We start from the raw sequence: 19,881 nt of genomic DNA on the forward strand, positions 1-19,881 counted from the left end.
TTCCATAATTTGGTTACATGATCAAATGACATATGCTAGAACACATAAAACCAACTTTTTCAAATGAAATAAATCCACAGCTCTGAAAAGGAACAAACAAACAAAGAAAAGCAAAGAAAAAAGCCTCTAAGACAGGAAAATGTATGTTTCTACATAATTGGTCCTATCCTTCAATGGTGTAACATTGTAACATGATCTACCATACAAATATGCATGTAATTTTGCATGTAATGGTGTTCAGGAAGAGGATTTCATTCTCCATCTTCCGCACTGCAGAAATGACTCAATGTACTGAGGAGGCTTTCGCTGTCCTACAAAATACATGGGGTTTGCCATTGCTGGATACAGATCACCAGTGCTTGAGGACCAGCACGCTGACTCAGCACAGTACATCTTACATTCTCTAGTATTGACTGTGATGTGAAAAACAATCTATTCTGCTCTGATACTAAACCTGCTCCTAGATCGCACCTTCTGATAGAAACTCTGTTCTACAGGTGACAGTTAACAGGTGCAGTGTGGGAAGCAGAGGAACAGTTTTAACAACCCAAACCAGAGGACAAATGCAAAGTTAAGGGAATTCATTAGTGTCATCTGGATCTGAGCTCATGAGAAACCAGCATCAGAGCTGTTAGTAAAGCTTTGAATGCCAAGTGGTGAGACACCCAAAGAAGTGCAAGCAGAAGCATGATTTAAGACTGTAATTCTTTATAGAGAATAAACAATGGAGAGAAAGACGGGCTGTAGTAAAGTGAACGGAAGGAAGGAACAAAAAAGAGGAGGGACATATATATTGTATATTGATGCAGGGTTGTATCTCCTGGACCCAGAAACTGCCTTGGACATGAGCTAATTTTACAAGATAAGTTACATGCAAGCCCAATTCAAGAGGGCAAGAGTAAAACCATGATGGCAATGCTATGATTCTGGTTGAAGAGCTTCATTTTCCCCCTCCCATACCTGAAAGCCTTGAATCCTTGCCAAATACTCCAGCTGTTTTGAAGGCTGCACTGCAGAACACGGGGAAGCAGGAGATATTCCTTTTAGACCTATGGCTTCGGCAGTCGGGGATGTTCCATTCATGAGAAGTTCCCTGGCAATTGTAGCTGTGCTATTTGTTGTAGGAGATATGCTGAAGAAAGAGCTAGAAGTCTGGCTCATTTCTTTGGGTGACAAATAGCTTACAGTGGTACCAGGGGCTGATTTGTTGCGGCTTGCTTCCATCTCTTGATAAACATCAGGAGAGAGATGGAGTATTCCCTTTGGTGCTGAAAGTAAAAGCAGAGATCATTCTTATTACCCTAGAGTGGTCATGGAATGTAGACAATTTTCATTAACATGCTTTTCAACAGAATACAAAGTGAGCACTTAAAAGCAGTATCTTTTTTTTCCACAGTAATTGTAAATGAAATTACCAAACTGTTTGGAAGCAAAGCAGACCTGAAGTGCTCCTCTTCTTCCTCCCCCACCACCCTTTTTAAGTAGTTAAAAACTTCTGGACTCTAAAACTGTGACAAGCACAGAATATACAATGTGAATAAATAAGGTCCTGAGTTCTGCAAACCATGAGGAACAGCTGCTGCTTCAGAATAGTAGCAATATCATCATTTCGGTACAACCCTCTGCCTCCTACCTGATAGAGTAATTTAGGCTGTTGTTTGACAAATACTCTAAACTAGCCTGCGTCAGCACTATCACCATCAGAAGTCATTCTTCCCTCTCCCACCTACAGCTGTTGTTTGTTCTCTCCAGCTGCTCTATTGCCTGTGCCAGCACAAGCACCTGTAGGACCATGCAGTGACGCTCATGAGAAAGAGCAGTTGGAGACAAAAGCAGGGCAGGATGGCTACTTGTAGTAGCTGCAGTGCCTCAGAAGCTGGCTTTAAGCATCTGCTGAATTACAACAGCAGCCTGGGCTTAAGTAATCCTAAATGGCCTTGCAGCCACATCGTTCCTGTGCTCATGACTCCTATGCAACTGCCTGCCCTTCAATCTTCTTTAATTTTTGTAACATTCAGCTGCATGTACAGCATCTTATAGTTTGCAAATAGTTACTTGTCTTGGACAACACTCATGCTTAGCACAGAAATTATGCATGTGTCATGATTAATATCAACAGGAATTAAAGCAAACATTACAGAATTACACTTATTCATGTGAATTGCAGAAACATTCAAATATTTCTAGTGACATCTAAACTAGGAGCAATGGGTCCACATTTCAAATATTTAATATGTTTAGAGAACATCTTGATCCTGAACACCCTCAAAACAAGAACATGTACTTAAGCATTTTTACTAATATCTTTGTGTATAAAAATGCGCAGAATTAGGGATAAAGTTTGGTAATTTTATACACAGCAAAATATTTGTTGGAAGCACAAGTACCGGCTTTGCTGATATAAGAGGAAAACTCTTTTCTTATCATCATTAAAATGAAAAATGAGCTTGAAATGTTTAATTTCATAATAATAACACACTGATTTTCTAGTGTACACCTGAAAAAAACAGCTGTGAACTTGAGCCTTTAGCATTTCATTTTAAGAATGATAAACTTATTTTTTAACTAACTTAGTTATCTCAAGAGAAACCAAAGCATCCAATGCTTAATTCACTTGCAATACATATTAAAGTCATCTCAGACTGCAAAATAAATTTGAAGAAGAGAAATAATTTCCAGTTTCCTGCAAAGGACTCTCCTGCTCCAAATCCAAGCGGTATTCTTAAGTGAAACATCTACAACAAAAACACTTTAAAAATATTACAGTGATTAATATCCTCCATTTCAACCACGTGGTGAAAATTGAACTTCCTCACTGCTGACTCAGCAAATTGCTCACAGGTGAATCTTTTTAATCGATTTACTCACACATTTGGCTTTTAAATTAACAGTGGTTTCAAAGAGTTAGAACATCAGCTCATAACCTTCACAAAGCTCTGGCAAAGTTCTGCGAAGGACCTATTTATGGGGTTATGTGAGCCTAGTTTGGAGTGTGCTGCTGTTCTCTTTAAGAACATGGAAAACAGAGGATAGAGCTCTGCTTCACGAGTATCTCAGTTTTAGAAAGAAATGCTGCTGTCAGCACTGTGTCAGTACTGAGGCAGAGCTGGACACACCTGTACCAAGTGCCTGCTGCCTGCCCTGCCTGTGTGGGGCTGAAGAGTCCTAAGAACAAGGGTGACCTTGTGCTGAAATCCAGAGCTAAGAACAAATTCTCAGCAGTATTACTAGGAAAGATGGAGGATGGGGTCCCCAAAGTGTCTTTCTCTCCATCCGAGACAAGGTAGAATATAAACTTGTAGAGAACAGCAGCTGTGTAAACACCCATTATTATTCTATAGTGCATAATCATAATGTAATAGAGTGGTAATATACCCTTTGTCTAAGACTACAGACTCCAAGGCTTATCACTGATCACACTTTCAAATAGTTTCGCACCAGAGACAATATGAATGAAGTTAAAATAGATAGTTTAGATGCTGGTAGTTGAAGTCAGGTTTCAAAAACAAACATTAACAACGACACTGAGTTACAGGTGTTCGGCACCTCCTAAGACCTGGCTCACTGTAAACCCGACTTTCAACACATACGTGAGAAATGAAAATCAACATTGAACAGAGTCTATAACAACATACTTCTTCAAAAACAAGACCTTCGTTCTCCAGAAAATAAAGATCACGCAACAATTAGAAAAAGAAAAAAAGTTTCAAGACGTTTAAAACCCAATCCAGAACAGCAGATGTGTGTCCCATTGATGTAATATTACTTAAAACAAACATTTTACATGCTTTCTCAGCCATTTCACTGTTTTTACATGATCCACCCAAATGTCTAACTGCTGTCTGGAACAATGGTTTGGAATACTTCCAGATTACTAAGCTCTCTAAATGTTAAAATAACTAATATGCAGCATATGATGAATAAAAAGATATTGAGCAAAGTATAGCAAATGCATCTAAAGCACTGCCTTTAATGGTGATGTTAAATTAATAATAGTACTTCTACTCTTATGCAACACCTTTCAGCTACAGACTTCAAAGTGCTTTATAAGCAATAATTAATTTAAATCATACATTGGCTCAAAGAGCAGATATTATATTACAGTCATTGATTATTTCTGGAAACAAAGTAATGTAATATTCCAGCCATTACATTAATATAGTTGCAAGCAATTAAGATTTTATACTCAGGGCCCATGTTTCATGGAGCCTCTTAGAAACTTGCTGTAAAATCCAATAAAACTTGCTCTCTTTGAAAACATCAAGTATGTGTTTTTTTGTCGGTTTTTCTGTTTCTGGTTTTTGGGTTTTTTTTGGTAATTCATTATCTATTTGTAACATATTATTGAGGAATTGTTTTTTTTTTTTAATATCATGTCTCTGTTGTCTGCTTACTTCAACTCTGTTGAATCCTTCAAGGATATTTAACAATTTAGTTACTGTGGTAACTACGCTATCACAAAACGAGTATGGTATCAACAGAGAAATAAAAGTTAGATCAAAACTCTCCAAGACTTCTCATAATTAGTCTTCAAATAAGCACTTTAATAAAAAAAAAGTGGGACAAAGAAATCTTTTGCTCTACCACTTTCTTGTGTTGCAGGAGAACAGCTCTAGGTGAATGCTTCCATATATCTGCTAGTTTTTCACTCCCTTCTCCCCCCCGCCCTCCCCCCACAAAAAAGGTTTTTATGTCTCTGTTGAACAGCCATCCCATGCTGACTTTGTCGTAATTCAAAGGTAACATCACAACTATTAAGAGTCACTGGAACTGTAATACTACCACTTAGCCCAACAACATTGCACCTTCTGCTGGACATAGCTAAGAGGTACATTCAGGAAACATGTTAAAATAATTTCCATTTATATTATTTAAACCTGTGGGCAAATGTGTTACAAAAATATCCAAGCAAGCTATGCAATGTAATCACTAATATTTGAAAAACATGTCTTACTCATCCTTGGCAGTAATTGTTAGCAGTCTCTTACAAACTTCTACAGTCTCTGAAAACTCCATACCAAAGACCTCTCTCACCTAAGAATAAATCTCATCATCCATTGTCTACTTTTGCTATCACAACTGCAAAACAATTTAGACTCCAAGGCAAATGTGTGATGCAAAGTGGCTTATCCTTCATGAGCCTGTCCCTTGAAGTGCATCTCCATGCTTTGTTTCCACTTCTTTTTATAGCAGCAGCAGTGGCAGTCTTCAAAAGATCTGCTGAAGTGGTGCTATTTCTAACCCTAATCCTTTGTCTAAAAGGTCCCCCTGCCAGAAGGGACAAGGAGACTTTTCTACAAATGGGCCACAGCCATAGAACCATAGAACAGCTTTGGACATAGGCGAGAATGTAATTAGACTGCAAAGCAGAATTTACTGGATATAGAGACAGAGACCACATAGCAGTGGGCCTTCTGAGTTCACAATGATGACAGTGTTGCCTGCAACTACTGGTAGCATCTACACCAGTAACACTGGTGTCCCATTTTCAGTTTCCTATTTCTGTCAGGAAGATCAGATAATATGAAAAGCTAAGATTTTGATTTTATCATTCAGCTCCAAAAGATGATCTACAACACCAGGTTTGCATTGTCAATCCACATAAGTAATAGAGCTGATTTTCTCTTTTTTCCTGATCAATAGGGTAGAGATACTCTGCTGTATAGTATCTGCTCAATGACTTTTCCAGTTTCAAGGCCACTCATTGACTGTTTTAAGGCAACTCAGTATATCTGGTCTAAACCAAAACCACAAACTACAATTTTCTACCTGGGCTCCGGCAGTCCAACAGAAAAGTTACAGTTGGTGCGTCAGAACCCCTGTTGATGGTGTATGGCTTCCCCTGACATTCCTGTAGAGAACATGCTGTTCTTTGCACTACAACCAATGGTATGGGATACAAGCATGTAGTAGTACTTAGATGTCTTGTCTAGTGATACAAAATGGACGATAATTCAGTATTTGACTTGCTCATAAATTGTTTAACACTGTTATCTCTGAAATAACCCATCAGTGGATTTAAAACAAAAAAAGATTGTTCACAGAGTTTATCGGTATTTCTTGGAACCAAATAAAAAAAATAACTATTCAACAACTTCACTTTATGCTACCCATGTTCAGAATGAATAAAGCCTTCCACTGGACTGCTGAAAATATGTTGCAAAATTTTGCACTAAGGTATCAAGTAAGAGAAATTAAGAGCCAAATCCAACTCTGATTTCATTATTATGTAAGTTAAAATGGACAAAATCTTAAGACGTGGAGAATTTTCACTTGCAACAATTCCTCCACAGAACTGGCAGGTCCTCAACTTGTCTTATATTCCATTACAAGTTCGCTGGGAGTGAAAAAAGAGAATTTCTGTAAATAAGTATTTCAATAACAAGACCGAAAAAATATAAATATTATCATAAAAAGTAATTATGTTTTCATACTTCATTCATTGTAAAAAAAGCCTATTTATATACTGGAATATTTTCCAATTTTATTACCTCGGCAGGAACTCAGAAAATATCAGTCAAACAAGTGAATAGGCAAATAGTACATCCATTACGTTTTCCGTAATAGTCTACACACAGTCTTGGCTGGGAAAGCCAAGATTCAATCATTATCTACTCACCACAACTATCTGTGGTATTTCTAAGTCACCAGCTACCGCTATATTCAGACATGAAAAAATGTTTTGTCATTACACAACGTCCTTCCATCAACGATCTCGTCTACATGATCTTAAACAAACTGATGTTATATAAAGTCACTTGTTAAAATTCTAGCTTACTTAACCTTAAAATAACCATGACATTTAAGTAAAAGCTATTTAGTTCTTCATGAGGTTAGGTCTTGGTAGACAGACAGATAGACAGATCGACTGATTTTACTGAAAGTCTTTCAGTATCACCAAATTGAAATTGCAGTATCCCAGAAGACTTTATATATTTTACTATATATATTTTATGTAATAATTAATGTTAAATTCTAGTGAGAAAAATCCATAGAAACATTTCACAGCTTTACTTTGGATGATTATGGGAGCATACATTTTTGTTTAAAAAAAAAGACAATCTTTGTAATGGAGAATTTCTACAAATATAATATGAAATATTCTAATAGACACAAACAAAACACCTACATCATTATTTCTACATTATAATCTCTGCACAGCAAGGATGCAACAATATAATGGTGTCCCATGCAATCTACAATCTAGATGAAGCAGGTTCTGAAAAGAACCAATATAAATGTAGAAAGATACTATACTTATTAGTAAATGAAGCTAGTAAGCTGACAGATCACAGTGCTTGTAAAAGCAGTGAGAAAGTGATCTTTGAGGGTGTGAAGTAATTAGGAGAGTGCCTAAGTACAACCAGACAGTGACCTGTGCAAGCAGGACTATTCATTAACAGATTAAGAAGGGAATGAGAATTGTGATGATGAAAACAAAGGCATGACCTGTGTGTAGAAGAGATGAAAGAATGAGCAAGTCTAAAAGACAAGGATAGAGAGGTTGCTGAAGCTAAGAAGGTCAAGGGGGACATCAACAAACACAGCGTAGGTATGAGTGAAGATGAAATCAGAGGAGGAGAAAGCGGTGGGGGAGTGGAAGTCATAGGGCTAAGATGTTTGATGTAAGTAAAGAGGATGGAGGGGAGAATGGAAAATTAAGTCTTGGTTCTGACAGCAAGAACGCCTCAGTTCAAGATCTTCAAGGAAACTATTACTCTAGACTAATGGCAATGTAGATGGCAGGTTCCAGGTGAGAAAAAGGGTGGGGATGATTAAAGGAGAAATGTGAAATAATTTAGAGAAATGCAGTTAATTGTGGGATACTGCTCAGTTTGCTTGGCTGAACAAAAAGGATAAAGTGCAGATCATTTTCAGAATTAGATTCTTAAATCTGAATTTGAGAGTTAACATCAAAAAAAAAAAAAAAAAAGAGCTTTGTGCTGATATTTCCCACTCAGATTTTTTTCAAAGGAAAGGAACAAACATAATTCATATAGGAAATTTAGAAGACTTGGAAAAGCAAAAGCTGAATTTAACTATGCAGACAGCCGGCTATCTACTGTCATGGTGGCAGTTCTCTCATACCCATTTATACATTAAAGGTTTTGTGGTTAACCAGTCTCCTAGAAAGTGAAGACTTGGGTTCTTTCTCAGTCTGAGACCATTCAAACCATTGCTCTCACAGCCCAAGTGTATGTTTCTTATTTACACCCAATCCATGCTATTCAAGAACCAAGGAACGAGTTGCTAGTAACAATTTTGTTTAATCTGTACATAAAATACGCAGAAGATATTCTGTGTAAACCACTACAATACATAACTGCGCCTTCACTTACAAATGTTTTGATCAGCAGATAACCAACAGTACAATGTCATGATTCGTTTACATCATGCTTTCTCTGTGGATGTATTGCATTTTGCCGATACCTGATTCCTCATTCTCTGTCAGCAGATCATAGTGATTATTAGATACACATCTCCACACAGAGGTTTCCATTACCCAGATTACTCTGTACCTCGTGAGTACTCTCCTTCTCGTGTAGAAGGAAACCAAACCTACATTGTAAGCCTCTCAACTTTCCAGATGCGTGTTTAAAACACTAGGTATGCCAGAAATACACATCTATACTCAGCAATGATGGTATCACATCTGAAGATGCAAAACTTGCATTATTTTTATTACCTAACAAAACATCTCAAAAGGAGGGACATGTGGGGAATGGAGAAGGACCAACAGTTTCACATACCTTAGTTGTGCTCAAATCTCATATCACATACAGGCACACTAATCTGAATCCTTCCAGAAACAACAGTACTTAGTACTGAGTAAAAATGCATACAATGCACTGGAAATCACCTCTGAAATACCCCAGAAGGAATTAAATGCTTCAGCAAAAATAATAATAATAATAATAATAATAACACAGATAAATTTCATTTTTAAATGTCTGAAGTATAAAATAAAAACTTTTCTCCCAAATTGTGCACTTTTGTTACTGTTCATAGAAATACAGAGGTATTAAATTAACTACTGTAAGGCTTCATCAAAATCCCCAGCTGTAAAATAAGCCTACAGAGGACTATTTTAAAAAGTTTTTATAAAACCACCAAGTGCCAGAACTATGTAGCTCACATAAATTTTATTTCCTCCAAAGTGAAGATACTCCCATATAAAAGTTGATAACTTATTTATTGTACATTTATTTCCCCAACTCCATCCCTCTGCTCCCCATTCCGTCCCATCCCCCCCCCCCCCCCCCCCCCCCCCCCCCCCCCCCCCCGCCCCCCCCCACAAAAAAACAAAAACAAAAAAAAACACCCTGAGATTTCTAAATACAAATTTGAATGTAACCATATAATTAGGGTTTGTGGACAAATGCTGAAGTTTCTCATTACAGATTTAAGAAACTTCTGAATATCTAATTGCTTTTTCCTTTCATAGCTTGTTTTCTACTGAGAACAATTGCAAGAGATCAAGTATCTTTTTTCCTTAGGAGATCATCTGCTCCTGCTGCTCATTTACCGTCTGAAATCACTGTCATCTGTTGGTGACAATCTAACCATCTTCACAGTGATTAACTGTGATGTCACAAACAAATGATTATGATTTCAGGTGGTGAACAAACAGCAGGAACAGATGTACTTTGAAGAACAAAGATTGTAAAGTCACACAGGAATCCCTAGTAATAAAACGTTAGGCAGTAAAAACAAAACGCCTTTTTTGCAGAGAGGTGGGCTTGTTCTGAAAGTAACTGTTTTATCATCAGTTTTTTACTATTTATTCTGTGGGCACTAAGATTTCTGGAAATAGATAAAGAAAATCTAGTCTATGAAAACCGAGTGTAGGGAAACAGAAAAACTATGGAAGTATTCTTTTTCCCTTTTAGAAACATTAAAAAAACCCTTCAAATACTTTTTCCTTTGAGTTTTATACAGTTTTGTTCTTCATTTTTCAATGTTTTATGCCTCATCTACAGCTTCTCCTAGAACACATGATGTATGAAATGTATGATTATGCCTATCCAGAAAAACAAAATCAAAAGCTGAATGTTCCCAAGACACTACAGTTTGCATTAGGGTTGTTTATTTATTTCACATTTTGTTTTTGTGAGTACTTGCTTATGTCAAATCCTAAGAAATAAATGAGCATCCTGTTGACAGTAAACATCTTCTGCATGGGCTGCAAATATTTGTGTTATGCTCAGAGAATACTGGCTTCAACACCACTTCCAGGAGCATGACGGAAAAATCTCATGTCTCTGTTATTCCACGTGTGGAAGATGTCTAAGACCTTCCAAATCAAGGAACAAATAGGTTCTTGTTTGAAGTCATCTTCGGAATTGTGAAATGAAGATGAAAGGTAAAGAAGTAAATCAATGAGAAGAAGCTTTGCCAATGAGTAGGAGGAACAGAAATGAAGTCTGCTGCAATGGTAGCTACAAAAGCACACAAGACAGGGGAACAGGAGAAATTTCAAGGACATGTAAGAGGAAATACTAAAAACGCATCAAGCATGTAGGAGGATACAGACTGAAGGGTATTTCTCAGCCAAAACAAACTACATAATAAAAGCACAATGGAATCTGTTCTTCAACTCCACTAAAATACATAACTTTTTTGTTTCTGTTGTACTACAACGTACAGCTTCACTTTACTATTTCAGTTTTATTTCACATAGTTTTATGTTCAAATTTAGTGCATTACGTACACAGAGTACCCGCCTCCCAAAGGAAACTGATGAATAATATGCTGGGCTAACAGGAAACAGCAATTTTACTAGAATAAAAGTACTAGAAATCCAAATAAGAGATGCCAAATGGTCTAACTCCTAACTCTAACTCCTGCCAGGGGCAGGGACATGTCACACTAGACAAGGGACCAGACCAAAGCCCCATCCAGCCTGGCCTTGAAAAATTCCAGGGATTCAAAAGCTCCTCTCACAGACCTGTCCTGCTGCCTCACCACACTCACAGTGAAGAATTTCTTCCTTGTATCTGACTTAAATCTGCCTGCTTCCAGTTCAAAACCATTACCCTTTATCCTTCATTTCTCCCCATCCTTCCTGTAGTCCCCTTTAGGTACTGGAAGGCTGCTATATGGTCCCCTTGGAGCCTTCACTTCTCCCAGCTGAGCAACTCCAACTCTCTCATCCTGTCTTAATAGAAGAGATACATTCAGCCCTCCAATCTCCCTTGTAGCCTCCTCTGGAACTTCTCCAGCATGTCTATGACTTCCTTAAGTTGAGGGACCCAAAGCTGAACACAGTACAGCAGGCGAGCCCCCATAAGAGCAGAACAGAAGTGATAAATCATCTCGTTTGCCTGCTTAATCCATCAGAAAGACCTATATGCTTATCCTATTTGTTAACAACTATAGTGTCTGTAGTGAAATTAAAACTGGTCTTCACCAGCAAGTTCTCCCATGTCCTTGGATCCACAGACAGGTCTCAAGGAGGAAGACAGAAACAACTAGGAGTGGAAGCTGATGTGAACTCTAGAGAAATTTTCAGTCCATAAAAGTTCACTGGACCAAATGAGATTTATCTCAGGGTTCCAAATGAACAAATTTTTGTTCTTTTGTGACTACTATCTATATGTAATAGTAATAGTAATAGTAATAGTAATAGTAATAGTAATAGTAATAGTAATAGTAATAGTAATAGTAATAGTAATAGTAATAGTAATAGNGTTGGAAGGGACCTTAGAGATCATCGAGTCCAACCCCCGGGATTCAAGCCTCTGTGCTGCAGAGCAGCACTTCTACCATTTGCACCACAGGGGGATTCGAACACCCGGGCCCCGGTGTTGCAACGTGGCATTCCTACCCCTGCGCCACCAGGCAAGACACAAGGTACAAGATACATACAACCTTGCTGGAACGTGATACTGACCCTGTAGTTTAGATGACTTCTCTAATCCCCTAAAAACCACTAAGACTCAATGGTTTAATAAAATTATGGCTGATTTTATTAAATGAGAAAATAAAAAAAAAAAATGTTGAAAACAAGGGTAAATGAAAATCTTCTTATTCCTGCATTTATTCACATCTACATTCACACATATAGAATACTTTAGAGTTAATTAATCTAATTGCAAATTTAGAGAAAGCATTTCAATTAGCTTGAATAATCTGAATCCTACAGAGACTAAAAGAACTAAGAATAAATATGAATGTAGAAAGCTATACTTACTGCTACTTGTTGGCTCAGGAAACCCAACATTCTGTCCGTTCCAACTCTTGTTTTCTCCAAGCTGAAACAGGTAGAAATAGACAAATAAGAAAAGGTTAAACTACTCCTTAAGCAGAACACCCATATTTACAAATTTGATTGAGAAATTCTAAGGAGGGTGACTTGGGATTGCCACATCTGCTCACATATCTTTGCTGACATATCTTAATTTTGGTCTAAAGTAGGTTATTTGAGGAATGTACCCTTCATGAATAAACATTAATAACTACTGCCTAACACTGAAATATAAATATTTCTCCAAGGATTAGCTTCTACTCAATGTTACCAAATCAGACTTAAAATTAAATGTTATAAGCAGCTCTCAACTGAAAATATACACAGACTACTGAGAAATTACATTCTAAAACAAGAAGATCCTAATATCTGCCTATGAAAGAATGCATAAATAATGCAAAGTACTTTGAGTGCAATTTAAAAATATTTACTTGCTAGGAATCCACTCAGTTACATAAGTAAAACCAAAATAGATTCCTGTGATTTTTTTTTTATTATTATTATTTTTCTAATATATAGAGAGTTTTTGAGGAATGTAATTGTCTTCACATGGATTTTATTATAGAATCATAGAATTGGTAATGCATAATGCTGGGTACATTATATGATACAGGAAGAGGAACTAATCAACAAAAGATGTTCAGAATAAAACAATTCCTAAAATCTACAAAGTAAATGGGGTGTCAGTATTCTAGATTTATGTGTAAACATAGAGAAATGTGCTCGTCAGATCCAGGAATGCAATACAAATGATCCTTTTCAAATTTAACTGAGATGCAACACACAGAGAGAAAACCCTGCAACAATGTAGCCTCTGTACCATGACCAAGTTGTGCTCATTTGCTTCAGTAGATGAGGTAGATGAGAAAGCAGAGGAGATGTTTAGGAGAAACAGCAGCCAGTCCTTATGACAGGACCCATCTGCTTTGCCAGTCTGGACAGAGCACAGGGTTGCTCATCTACTGTCCTATCCTTGTCCTTTCACATCTTCTGCTTCTGCAGAACCATGCCATGGTTCTGATACATTTCAGAAGTTGAGTTCACAGAATCATAGAATGGCCTGGGTTGGAAAGAACAATGATCATCTAGTTTCAATCCCCCTGCTATGTACAGGGTCACAGACCACCAGACCAGGCTGCCCAGAGCCACATCGAGCCTGGCCTTGAATGCCTCCAGGGATGGGGCATCCACCAACCAACTTGGGCAACCTGTTCCAGTGCGTCACCCCCTTCTTTGTGAGAAACTTCCTCCTAATATCTAACCTAAACCTCCCCTGTCTTAGTTTAAAACCATTCCCCCTTGTCCTATCACTATCCACCCTTGTAAACAGCCATTCCCCCTCCTGTTTATACGCTCCCTTCAAGTATTGGAAGGCCACAATGAGGTCTCCATGGAGCCTTCTCTTCTCCAAGCTAAACAAATCCAGTTCCCTCAACCTTTCCTCATAGGAGAGCTGCTCCAGCCTGCTGATCATCTTAGCAGCCCTCCTCTGGACATGCTCTAAGAGCTCCACATCCTTCCTATACTGGGGGCCCCAGGCCTGGACACAGTACTCCAGATGGGCCTTCACAAGAGCTGAGTAGAGGGGGACAATCACCTCCCTCTCCCTCCTGGCCACCCCTTTTTTAATGCAGCCCAGAACACGGTTGGCCTTCCAGGCTGAAAGCACACACTGCTGGCTCGTGTCCAGCTTTTCATCTACCAGGACCCCCAAGTCCTTCTCCGCAGGGCTGCTCTCGAGGAGATAAGGAGGTTAAGGAGGATAAGGAGGTTTTGACTACTTAATGTCATACCACAGATAACTAGAGGATACATTTTCCTTGGAGAAAAGAGAGGCAAGAGTACACTATTTCAATGGCCATTTCCCTGCTTTTCCTCAACAGGTACAAACCAATATGCTCAAAGCACAGGGAATACAGAGTAAACAAGGTAGACACTTTGTGGAAAGGGAGGACAGGTCTCATACCTGGGTTGTGGCAATTCCCACTGTCAGTACAAGCTGGGGGATGTAAGGATAGAGCACAGTCCTGCCAAAAAGGACTTGGGCGTACTGGTGTATGGCAAGCTAGATATGAGCTAGCAAAGTGACCTTGCAGCCCAGAAGACCGATTATATGCTGGGCTGCATCATATTCTTCTGTGCTTTACACTAATTCTAAGATGTCTACTTCTGCAAGTATGTAATTACATCTGTTTTACTGTTTTTTATTAATATTATTTTGTACAATGCACTTGTAAGCAACAGATTAATTAGAGTAAGAAAATAAAGCAGCATCACCCCTTCCCCGACAACTGAGCAGCAATATATACAGATTTATCACGTGGCCCTACAAAAGCCCAGCAGAACAGTCTGTTGACCGAAGTCAATAGTCAGCATATGCATCCACAGCAAACACTTAAGCTGTGATCAAAATATACACACGCAGGGGACCCTGTGTGTGTGTATGACAGAAGCTGTCCAGAGTCTACAGCTTAGACAAATGCCTTGCTTTGATCTTGTCAGGACACAAAAAGTAAAACTTTAACACCTACTTTGATTACAGAACTTTTAATCAATGAAGTCAAGACAGGCCAGGAGTGCTAAGCTGCACGTTGCTACCAAGGAAATACATAATATGACACACTTGAATTTAAAATACTATTTCCTCTGCAGAAAATATTGACACACATTTTCTTTCTCAGCCATTAAAAAGGTGGAAAGGCCATTATTTTTCTGATCTCTGACATGAAACCCAGCAATGCAGTGCACAGGTTTAAGGTTCTGTTTGTACCAAGGGAATAGCTGATACAGGTAAGAAATCTAGACAAAGGTAAAATTTGGGCATCACAACAATTGGTTCTCACCTTTTCTGTCTGGTCTTGAAGAGGAGTAGAGGCTTTGTAACCCAGCTGTAGCAACATTGCTTCTGCTGCATTTCTTTTAGCTATTTTCTTGTTTGGACCAGTTCCTGTAGTAATTTCATTACCTACTTTTACCTTAAAAAGAAAACATTGATCATAATTACAAAAATGACCCTTTAACATCACCACACAATAATCATGTAGACCTACCATCAGCTCTTCTGATATGGGTGCAATCCTGTAAAAGTAAGAACAGTACCAAAGTGGATTACACAAATTCATACCAAAGAGCTACATTTCTGTTTATCTTTTTTTCCACCAGCATCTGTGTCAACCCCATTCTCTCTGCTGAACATCTTCTCCAGTTATGTTCCTCACTCTCCTAACAATATAATAAACTGGACTTCCTTGTACGGCAGCTCTCCAGCATCAGCAGGGCAATATCCTGAACAATGGAGAGACAAACAATGACCCAGAGATTGTGGATCAAAGAGAGTGGCTTTTCAGAAGGATGAAAACCATATTCACATTCCTTCCATCTCGCTGCACTGCATGAAATGCAGGAATAAGAGCTGTTTCCTTTTTCTGTCTTCACATCTGACAAGCTTTTATTGAAACTCTCTTTGGAAAGAAGGTTCCCTCACTGCTGGACCTGTGTTTCTACTGAGCAAGTTTCGAGCTCATTCCTTGAGTTTGGTACAACTCTTAACCTATTGAGGCTGTATGCATCTGATCTGAGGTATTAGTACTGTCACTGCAGTTCATTCGTGCATTATTCAAAGTTCTTGAAAAGCTGTATTTCACTTTGTCCATTAAGACATTTATTTTCCATATTATCTCTGGAAATAATATACAATTCCAAACCATATTTAAAAAAAAAAAAAAAAGAAAGAAAAAAGAAAAAGAAGAAGAAAAAAGGAAAAAAAAAAAAAAGGAAAAGAAAGAAAAAAGGAAAAAAAAAGAAAAAAAAAAAAAGAAAAACTCAAAATAAAATAAAAATGATAAAATACTCAAGGCAATCTGAATAAAAGAAAGATTAGAGGTCAACGAGCTGAAGTATTCCGGGGGGAGCTTAAACAATGACAAAAATAGGCACACGGTTCTTAAATAAATAGTATGTGTTATTTAGTAATTTATGGTATTAAATAATTATTCACCTTCCTCAAATTATCATATATCTATTTCCCTAAAACTTTTAAGTTTTCTTACTCAAATAGCTATTAATTCTAAACAGAAGAAAGAGGATGTAAATAAATGACCATGAATATCCCTTCAAAATACATACATAATTAAACAAAAAGATTCAACCTCATAGAACAGAAATATTAATAACCTTGATATAAAACCTTTATGTTCTATGTAGTTCAGAGATTTCAATCAGAAAACAGCCAATCTACTACGTGCTTATATGCAATAAAACTGAGAGACTTTAATGGGACAAGACAAAATGATAATTTATAACGTAACCCACAATAAATCAATGTTCTGCTATTTCTCAGACCTGTAAAACTGGTTTAGCTATTATTATAACCTCTATCAAGGATTAAAGGCCTGACTACAAAGAGAAAGAGCTTTCTGAAATTAACTTTGGGAACAGAACACCAACTAATGTCATCAGAGGTTTTCTTCTGTTTATCTAGTGGTCAGGACAAGTAATTGGATCCATTTCATCACATCTAAACTTGCTTTCTGTGTGACAGATAAAAATGAACATATTATCTTTAGATATTTTACTTCCACATTCAATTAAATTAAATGAAAACACTGTTTAAGTAGTTTATACAAAGGCTTTTTATTCTGATAAGGTTTTTTGCACGTCATAATGAATCTACAGAGACTTCCTGAAGGCAGAAGAAGCTGAGGTACGGTTTTCGTGTGAAAGAATTAGAAAAGGGTAAATATGTGGCTACAGTGTTTAGAAGTATATATGAAAAGAAAACCCTCTATGAAATTTCTTTGATTTTTTTTTTTTTTTCTTCACAGGCCTTCTCTTAAGATTCTTTTTTTATTAAAGCCAAATAATTTACCAATAGTAAGAATCCTTCAGTGGAAAGCCAAATTCTCAGCTCATCACTCTAATACTGGAGTGTTTTACACAGCACTTTGCTGACTCCACATGGAACCATCTCTAACTGGGGCAGGATTTGAGCACAGGAAAAAATATGGTCTTTTTCAGACATTTTTGAATAGCATAAAGAGTTGCAAATCCAAGATTATACTCATAAATCAGAACCTAAAACTAAAGGAAACCTACATATGTGTATATGTTATTGTTGTTGTTATTATTATTATTATTATTATTATTTTCCAGATATAAAAACAGTTCTCACTGAGATCCAAGGAAACAAAGACTGCGAGCCTGTCTAGATAGACATGAAGGAATGATTTAAAGACTTCAGTGAAAATGTAACTTTTTTTCTTGAAAAGAAAATGCTCTTACATCATTAACTCTGCTTATGATCGGAAGTGACATTTTGGTGTGGCTTGTGGACAGCGCGTCAAAACATGCTCAGGTTCGCTGTTCTGGATTGTCCTGGCACAAAATTCTTCCAGTGAAAACACAGTATATATTATATTGGCTACACCAAATCTCTGCAAATGTTCCAGTTTAAAAGTCAAAGAAACATTAATGACCTACTGTATTATATCTAAATCCATTAACTGGACAGGCTACAACATGTGACGGAAGGCTGTTTCTGTCATAATTCAAGTAACAACAGAAGTACCCAAGCAGATGAAAACCTAAAAGGAGTTCTTAGGACATTTTCAGTACTCATATTTTAAAACCAAAACACTCCGTAATATGGAGTATATTCTTCATACTTCAGAATACTTGTTTGTAGTGCAACACTGACTAACAACTGCAAAACTTTCCAAAAGAAAAACTTAAGTATTTTTATTTTCAATTACAAACAAAGGGCAGCATTAGGGATAAAACCAGAAACCACTAGGTGAAACAAAAATCAGAGTATAAAAATGTAAAACTGCTACAAGGAAAACATCTCTAGGGTCCTAACCCTACTTCTATCACCAAAAGAAAGAAGGAATAGGGCAGGGTAGTTCAATTGGAAGAGACCTTCAAAGATTATCTAGTCCAACTGCAAAGAAGTTCACACAGGTACTGTGTTTCATATTCCACTTGTATAATTGACTGTAAAGCAAAAAAGTTAAACACACAGGAATCAGCATTACATTATGCCACCATTTCTCTCATGTTAGAACATGACAGAGCAAGGGCACTGTCTCAGACACAACAGCAGATGGTACCTGCATAACAAACTCTCGACGGCGAGGCATCCCTCTCTCTGAAAGAAGAACATACTCTGGCTCTTTCTCCTTTTTGGCCTGTTGGATCTGGGCCAGACGACTGATAGGATTCATTCCTTGACCATATTCAGGCCCCGTCTAAAATAGGTTTAAAAGAAAGAACCATTATTTCACTATATATCAATAGTATATACACCAAGCTGTTTCACTACCTCTTCTCTAATACTCATGTTGAGAGAAATAAGCAAATTTCACACCCCTATTGCCTGCCACTGCTGCATGTAGCATGCATATCTATCAAAGGTGAGCTACTAATACCTTAATCTATCTACGAACATCCTATTGAGATGGACAAAATACAGATTCATGCATTATATTTCATTGCCCTATTTCTACAACCCTTCCCCGTGATCCTTAAAATAGGCTGCTAGAATGCTGAACATGCAGTACATTAAGAAGAGGTGGTTTTATGTGGGAACAAAAAAGATTTGCCATATAACAAAGGAAGGTGCATTTGCCTCATAGTTTCCATCTCAGCATTCCTGTCTTGCATCCTACAATGCAATTAAAAGTGGAAAAAGCTTGCTCTGTTTGCATGCCAGAGGAATTTATCCTCAAAATGTTTTTATGTAGTGAAGCTAGAAAATACAAAGAAAATCTCCAATAGCTAAAAATGGTACATGCCATGAGCCACCCACAAAGTATTTCAGATGCTTCAAAATGTATTGATAATGGGAAAACAGATCTGATGGGGAAAACAAATGGAGAAATTTTTCTGTCCAAGATTACACAGGTAAAAATCCACAGTCCTTACAACCTATTTGTACTAGTTCTGAAATCCTTTTAATGTTATTATTCATATAATGAATTCTCTCTCATAGCAAACAGCTTTGAAAACAGGGTTTTTAAAGCCCAAGGAAAAGAGAAGAAATTAAGATTCAAACACATTTATCTGAGGTTTTATTTAGCAGATGAATAACATAACACAACAGAAGAACTTAAAAATGCAAATGATGTTTGAATGTAGAATAGTTTTAATGTTACTGTGATAGCTATTCTTCATTTGCAGCACAAATGAAGAGGCAAAGTTGTGCTTATTTCAGCTTCTCAAATAAGCAAACAAGTGCTAAAGAACCTAAAGAGATGATATTAAGAAAGCTGCGAATCCTTATAGTGTTACCACTGAAGTCATTAGAGAAGATGAAGGTGAAAGAATTAAGACAATGTCATGCACAAGGGCAGCTGTGTGGGCAAGGAGCCAGGCAGAGACAAAGGGAGAGCAGGCTAAATAAAGTGCAGGACATAAGATACAGCCTCATAAATATATGCACAAGTATCAAGGAGTTATTGTTGTCATTCTTTGCGATGTTCAAAATATGTGCAGGTTATACTAAAAGAAACGGACACAACAAAAGCATTTCAGAAGACTTAATATTCCAAAGGTAACAGTTTCCTACACCATCAGGTTATTATTTCACTATTAATGTCTGTTTATAACATCATCAACTTTGGATGACTCAGTTCAAG

The 19,881-nt window shown here is 37.3% G+C and overlaps 1 protein-coding gene across 3 annotated transcripts in view; it reads right to left on the bottom strand.

Moving 5' to 3' along the window:
- STAU2 (staufen double-stranded RNA binding protein 2) overlaps nt 1-19,881 on the bottom strand; it is a 150,626-nt gene that overhangs the window by 74,651 nt on the left and 56,094 nt on the right. For all 3 annotated transcript variants that reach the window (XR_001553544.2, XM_015855780.2, XM_015855779.2), the window contains exons 9-12: nt 18,355-18,492; nt 15,091-15,222; nt 12,194-12,254; nt 961-1,268 (exon numbers count right to left, since the gene is read on the bottom strand). Coding sequence is in view for 2 of the 3 variants with exons in the window: in XM_015855780.2 (XP_015711266.1) it covers nt 961-1,268; nt 12,194-12,254; nt 15,091-15,222; nt 18,355-18,492 (639 nt within the window). In the remaining variant the exon portion in view is untranslated. The remainder of the gene's footprint in view (nt 1-960; nt 1,269-12,193; nt 12,255-15,090; nt 15,223-18,354; nt 18,493-19,881) is intronic.

The sequence above is a fragment of the Coturnix japonica genome, chromosome 2 (assembly GCF_001577835.2).
Source record: "Coturnix japonica isolate 7356 chromosome 2, Coturnix japonica 2.1, whole genome shotgun sequence".
Taxonomy (NCBI): Eukaryota; Metazoa; Chordata; class Aves; order Galliformes; family Phasianidae; genus Coturnix; species Coturnix japonica.